Below are 7,248 nucleotides of genomic sequence, written 5' to 3' on the forward strand. Positions count from 1 at the left end.
CCCCCCCCCCCCAAACCTTTCTCCCCATCCCAAAGACACTGGACTTCAATCTTTCAGTCCATGCTAAACATAAAGGGCTTCTCTCCAGCAGCTGGTTTGGATACAGCTATTTCCAGACCCTTGCAGGAAGTACCCAGCTGAATCCAGGAGTGATCTCTACCCTGCATCCAATGGCATGAGGGAATGAGCTCCTAACCCAGAATTGGCCATTTTGACCCGAGCACCAGCAAAACACGCTTAGAGCTCAGGGGGTCATGAAACCTAGGTGCAGGGTGGCCATCTGCTCCTTGGTGTGGCCAGGCTGAGCCAAGTGTTCGAGCCAAGACTGAATTTTTTTTCTGTCAGCCCATCCTCTGGCAGTCTGCTCTGGAAGGCTGTTCCCAAACCTCAACCCTAAAGACCCAAGGAGTCCTGCGCAAAGTAGGAGCAGGCACCTGGGCCTGGGACTTGCTTCCTCCTGGTGGGAAAAGTATGCTGTGAACTGGTGATAGCAAGTCGGGGGTCAAGTTTCAGGATTGCTCATAGATTGAGTGAACTTTGACAAACCTCACCTCAACAAGCAAGCACCAACAGAGGAAGTTTTTAATTTTCCTCCCATCTCTGAATCTCATTCCTTGGGTTAATGTTCCCTAAAGGATTCCTGCTGGGCGACCTTATTGGAAAGGTTCATTCACATTTACTCAACACCATGATTCAGCATCTGCCTAATGACGTCTGATTCAGGGTCTCTGTCTCTGTTGGTGTCACTAAGCCTGCCAGCAGCGTGACTCAGTGCAGTCTAATATCTTCATAGCAAGGTTAGGACCTTCTGATGGATGCTCAGATGAGGCTTCAGGATGGGGTATCCATGCCTATCTCACTGCTCACTACTCTGACTGTTTTACTGGGTCAGAGCAGCCATAAATCTTCCTTGTTGCCGCCACACCATGTTGGGTTGTATCCAGGGCCTGTTCTCTCTGCACCTGCCTCTTCCCCTGGGATCAGCCCTTAGGGAATACGAGCTGCGTTCTCACTCTCATGCAGGTGGTGGCTTTTTCTCTGCTTCTGAAGCTACGTTGTCTCCAGCCGATTGCCTGCAAGGCATCAAGTATGGGAGGATTCATCCTTTTATTAACTGAAACCAGCCAGAAACCCTAAATTCTGGTCGTGGTCTCAGAGCCCCTTCCTGGGTGATGTGCTGTTGCCACCTCCTTCTTCCCGAGTTGCAGATGTCCACGTGGTGCCCTGCCATTTTGTCTGTGCCAGACCACCTGCACTTTACTAGAGGGACACCATCTGCTGCATTGCCAGCAGTGCCGTAAGCACCCCAGATTGTTGTAGCTGACTTCTGAAGCACGAACTGCGGGGAAACTTGGATGCAGGCTCTCCAAGACACATTCCTCCCCGTGCCGTGCGAGAGCAGAAACCCTTACTCCCATTTGGAAACTGTCAGTGTTTTCCACTCAAGTACAGCTTAGTTTTAAATTGTCCTATTGATATTGTAGGCTCTGAATGAACGTGCTGCATTGCGTTTGTTTGACCCGTTTGAAACCATTGTTCTTTAAGATCCAAATACGTCTGCAGATGACTTTGTCCTGAATTTAAGTTTGTGACGATGAGAGCTGCAGCTTCCTGTAATTAGGCGAGTAATCTGTGCAGTGATTGTTATTTAGTCTCCTCCAACTGGGACTTTCTAGTAGTCAAAGGAAGCGTTCTCGCTAGTGCCGCGGTTTGCATTACAGCTGCCTGCGATCTCTGCGGGGGAAGAAAGGGCATTTTATAGAGGCAGGCGGCTGACTTCTGGCTTGGGACAAAAAGAGGACAGACAGATACAGAGCCTCCCTGGGAGACTCTTGCTGACTGTCTTCTCCCCTTCACAAGATTAATGGACAAATCCCCTCAGAAAGGCACAGAAGAAGAGCTCTTCAGGCGCAGGAGTATTGTTGCTGGGTGTGGACGAAGGGAAGAACAAGATGCATCCTCTTCAGCACCGGCAGGCTTAAACCTAGTGGTGTGCTTCCAAGTGCTCCCTTTGTCCGGCAGCCCATTCTGTCTTTGAAAGCTGCTCTACCTGGTTAGCACAGCATCTTCCCAGTGCTGCTACCCACATCCCCACGTGCTCCCCCCTCCTAAGTCAAGTCATTGAAGGATTGGCACATAGCTCAGACATAATCAGTGTGCTTACGGCTGCTCCGGCAGGGGCTCTGAACAGCAGCGGCTTATGGGCCCAAGTCCAGGCGACTGGTGTAATGGGGGAATCATAGGAGCCCATGTGATTAGTGACTCCTGATGAAACAAGCCGCTCACATCCAAAAGACAGAGAAGAGACTCGGTCTGCCATGCTTGCTGTGTGGCATGTGGTATGCCAGGGAAGGCACTCCTAGCCTGGCGATAGTGGGGTGATGTAGGGTGTATGAATAGAGCTGTCTTGGGCAGGGCCAGTGCTTTCCCTTGTTTACATAGCACCCGGTACATTTTGGATGCTGCTGAAAATCGAGTGGTGGTGGGGTGGATCAGGTGGTAACGATGCCGGCAGGGTGGGCGATGCTGAGGTGAAGGTCATCTTTGATGTAGCCCTCCCGTGAGTGTGGTGCTCAGTTGACATCCCTGCTCTCCTGGGCTACAGGACTTGCTCCCAGCTTTGGGGCAAAATCTAATGTGAAAACTGCTCTGTTGACAGCGTGAACGGTGATGTTCGTTTCTTCGACCCCAGGATGCCGGAGTCTGTGAGGGTCCTGCAGATAGTCAAAGGGCTGACTGCCCTGGACATTCACCCGCAGGCCAATCTCTTTGCCTGGTAGGTAGTAGCCTCTTGCCACCTGCCCTGCGGGAGGATGAGAGAAGGAACCCATCCTTACAAATACCTTTTCTCCCCCTTTGCCATGAACAGTACGGCTTCATTCCCATGGGCGCAGCTCAGGTATTTTAACCCTTGCATGCTTTCATAGAGCTTTTGCACTGGTGACTCAAAGTTACGGGGGCCGGTGCTGCCACTTGTGTGTTGGACTTCCTACCCAAAGGCAGCATGCCATACAGTTGGGCTCTAAGAAGGGGTCCTGAGTTGGGAGCATCTATTTTCCATGAGTGTGCACTTGCCATGACTTCCTATTTTCTGTCATGTCCCTGGTGTATAACAGATCAGTCAGTGCTCTGTTACGATCTGTCTGTAAATCTTTCCTTCGTACTGAGGCCGTCATGGTGTGAATTAAAACCAATCTCCCTGCTTCTGAGTACTCGCAGTGCACACGGTTATTTTATAACCAACTCTGTAGCCAAGAGGCAGGGAATAGAGCAAAGCTTTGTGTCTAGTTGGCAGTGTCAGTACACTGCGTTCTCTCTTGCTTTCCAGCGGCTCCATGAATCAGTTCACTGCAATCTACAATGGGAACGGTGAGCTGATCAACAATATCAAATACTATGATGGATTTATGGGACAAAGAGTTGGAGCCATCAGCTGCCTGGCTTTCCATCCTCACTGGGTCTGTATCTGCTTTTTAAACTCTGGAATATTTTTGGCAATTGGGAGTGGGGGAGAGGGGCCAGTTATACAGTCTCTAAAGACAATTTTGCTCAACGCAGTTCTCTAAATGCCACCTGAGTCCTCAACCTCCCCACTGGCTTCCGTACCCTATCAGTGCATTATGGTTTTGTTCCAGATCTCGCCTATCCTGTGCAGATATAGCCAGTGGTGCCAAACTGCGTGGTGCTCCCATGTCCATGAAGCAATAGCAGAATACTCTTGGTCTCCCTTGTTGCTTGGGACACTTCTGCCAAACCCTTAATGATTTGCTGCCCTTGGGTTCTGGGTATGGGAGGAAGCTGACTATCCTGAAATTGTCTGCTTTTACAGCAAGCTGACAAAGCCGCCCTTTAGCACTGATCTTGTTCAAAGCCTGGCCTGGCTCCTAGGGCCCTCAGTAGATAGCGCAGTGGTATTCAGTCCAGGGGATCGTTGCTAATAGGAACATCTTTAGTAATTTAGAAGAATGATGCTAGAATTTGGCAGCTAGTGGCAGCCATAGTTTTCCCTGTGACAGATCCAGCTGGCTGGGCAGCATCAGAAACATAGCTACATTGGCAGGTACGGCAGGATGTTCCCTGGTATCGGGGCAGCACTGCTGAAAGTACCGCCCCCCACCCTTGACTACACTTTACTTCTCTGTATTTGCACAACTCCTGCCTGTTGATCCCTGATTTGCTCTCCCTCACAGCCTCACCTGGCAGTCGGCAGCAATGACTACTACATCTCAGTGTACTCGGTGGAGAAGCGGATCAGATAACAGCACACGGCAGCCTGGTTGGAGAGAGGGGAGCCCCACCAGGCAGGGCCACCTCTCATCCGTATTGTACATAGTGAAACTATCGACTTGAATGTTTAGTGTTGGCTGCTGCTGCAACCCATGACTTGAACACATTTTTTTCCTTCTGACTTAGCTACTGAATGATTTTGAGAGGGGGGGCAAGAGAGACAATCTTCTATTTTCTTTTCAGCTCTGTTGTCTCACAACTACAAAACAGGAATGTTTACTTCAGGTTTTGGTGGTTGCTTCTCTGTTAGAAACACAGCTTTCCAGGCACGGCCAGACAGGAGGAGACAATACCCTCGTGAGGGGCTTTTTACTCTAGTTTTTGTTCCTTTGTTCTGCTGGACTGTAGATTGCTTAAGAAATGAAGTCAAGACTTGCTTGCTGCTCTTTGCATTCTGACTCGGTCCTGAGACCTCTCCAGCTGCCATCTGCCCTGTGCCGAACAGGAGCCCTTCTGGCAGGCAGGTGGAGCCCAGTCGGTCGCCTGCAGACTATTAACACCTGTTCTTGAGTGATCTGTGTTCATGAGAGAGAGAAGGGAAAGAGGAAACGTTCGGCCCTGCATGCAGACAACCCCTGCTGCTCCCGCTCAGGGAGGACACAGACGAAGCAAGCAGAAGAATCTGCCTGGCAGCAAAGAGGAGCAGGGCTCGGAGGGCAGGGGGTTTTCGGGAGCTGAGAGAATGGATGGGAAATGGGTGACATCCTTAGGACACTGAGGAAACTGCAGAGTCACCAGTGGAGCTCCATATTAATGAGCACACACCCATGGGATTGAGGGGAAGGGGCAAGAGTCCTTTCTGTCTCCTTCACTCCACTCTTCTGGTAATCACAGTCCTTTTACCCATGACAAACTCCACTGATGCACGAGACAACCTCAGAGCGCTGCACAGGCAGCGAGGAGGCTCCAGACTCATTTTACCACTGCCTTAAACCACAGGCTTTCATCTCACTCAGACGTGCTAATATTCCACTAGCTAACAGACATGGATGCTTAGACATGTGACTGCATGGGTCCAGCTGCATATTTGTGTGCATCCAAATGCACGCCTGGTCATGTGCATCTGACTATACGTGCGTGTTTCTGTAGGAGTTGGGGCAGATTGGTGTGCACTGCTGTCCCGGTGTGCATGTACGCACCTGGGCATGGGCACGTGTGTTATAATCACAAGAGAAGTGCTGCTGTCCCACAGGGAGAGAGGGCAAGCAGTAGCTTGTTCTCCCCGGTGCCTGCCCCTGTCCTCTGGGGAAGGCTACGATCAGACCTCCCACCCTTTCCATGCCTGCGTGTAACAAATGCTTCTGTCCCTCGTAATCCACAACGCATCTGGAGATCAGTGTTTGGAAAGAGGCAGCCATGACCAAGGGAAGATTTTCCCATCACATATGGTCTAGGTGCGACTAAACCAGGCAAGGAGACCACTGCCCCCGCTTTCCCCCCCTGCAAAAATAACCACAAGGACAATGCTAAACTATCCCAATGTAGAGGACTCATGCAGTGCTGCTTCTGGCTGCTGTCACCATCCTTGCTGGGGAGCAGAGGCCCCAAAAAACTCCTGCTGCTGACGAGGCCAAGGATGATGCTAGCATTCATGAGAAGAACAATACCGATCCCTCGCCTTGCGGACACCAGCTTCGCCTCGCCAGCAGAACCCAGCTGGGGGTTCCTGGCATCGTCGCCGGTCGTGACAAGCCAGCTCATCTCCTTCCTGGAGGCAGCGTCTGGTACCCGGGCAGTCGGGCTGCACAGCAGTCTCCAGATTGACCGTTGGGTACTAAGGCGACAGTCCAAATAGCAGAGCTTCGTAGGCAGATCTCAACGCGCTCCGTTAACAGGGTTCCTTGAGCTGCTGAAACTGAGGCAGAGGCCAAAGCAATGTGCTGCTCCCATCTTTGAGCACAAGTGTATTCTTCTCTACACTAGAAATGGCTGCAGGCCACCTTGCAGGGACACTATAGCAAACCCTCAATGAGGAAACCTACCTAAAAATCCATTTTTCTGATACATGGGCTACCAATAGTCATGCCTCTTGGTGGCCCATTGAGCTGCTGTTATACACAGATGTACGTGGCCGGTGATCGACAGCACTGGTACGCGTTCTTGAACCTCTGATGACCGCACCTTGTCCCTCTGTGTATGGCACTGAGCTCAGGGAATGGCCGATGACGGGCTTGCTGGCAAGTGTTGAACCAAGAGTTGGGGATCTCCAATTAACTGATTAACGTACACAGCTTAAAAAAAACCCATAGATTTTTAACCTGTATCAGTGTATTTGTTTAAAGAACAAGAAGTACCTGGCAAAATGCAAAGGTGCATTGTGGGAAGCTGCTTTTCCTTCACACCAGCATTCCCTGAGTGCCCCCCGCCCCCGCCCCCAGCCTGCACAGCCAGGAAACATGGTTTTTAACTGACTCGGCCTGTTTAGCTTTCATCTAAGCGTGTGCGTGTGTGTGGGCTGTTTTTACAGGTCTGATGCAGAAATTCAATCATGAAGTTAACCAAGGATCTGGAGAGTATCCTACCTAAAAGTTCACTTATCTCTATTTATTTTACAAAAAGAAAAAAGCTATAAAAAAAGATTAAATAAACCATGCGATTGCAACGTGAGAGTAAAATGATTACAGACAATAAATGGTTAATAAAAAAGACAGGCAGAAGTGTCCCATGGTCAGGTCGTCCTTGTCGTGACCGTCAGGAAGGATCTGGGTTCGATTTCTGCTTGTGTCAATGACTCACAGTGTGACACCAGACAAGGGACTTGGTCTTGGTTTCCCCATCGCTGACTGGCGATGGTTTTGCATTGGTGAAAGATGCAGGTGGAGTGCGAGCAAATGTCACTAATCATCTCCCCAAGGCAAACCCTGCACTGCGAATGTGCGAGGGGTTGTTTGCATGGTGAGTACAAGGGCATTGAGAGGTGTAGGTTGTGCCAGTGCTAGGCATATCTCAGGCTTTAGCACG

At 50.4% G+C, this 7,248-nt stretch overlaps 1 protein-coding gene across 1 annotated transcript in view; it reads left to right on the top strand.

The window, feature by feature from the left end:
• Positions 1 to 6,947, top strand: part of RPTOR (regulatory associated protein of MTOR complex 1) — a 245,836-nt gene extending 238,889 nt beyond the window's left edge. The window contains exons 32-34 of the mRNA XM_019515638.1: positions 2,660 to 2,776; positions 3,329 to 3,458; positions 4,191 to 6,947. Of these exons, the coding sequence (XP_019371183.1) occupies positions 2,660 to 2,776; positions 3,329 to 3,458; positions 4,191 to 4,259 (316 nt within the window). The 3' untranslated portion in view covers positions 4,260 to 6,947. The remainder of the gene's footprint in view (positions 1 to 2,659; positions 2,777 to 3,328; positions 3,459 to 4,190) is intronic.
• The last annotated feature ends 301 nt before the right edge of the window (positions 6,948 to 7,248 follow it).

This window comes from Gavialis gangeticus, unplaced genomic scaffold (genome assembly GCF_001723915.1).
Source record: "Gavialis gangeticus isolate Ggan-Ray unplaced genomic scaffold, GavGan_comp1, whole genome shotgun sequence".
Lineage (NCBI taxonomy): Eukaryota > Metazoa > Chordata > Crocodylia > Gavialidae > Gavialis > Gavialis gangeticus.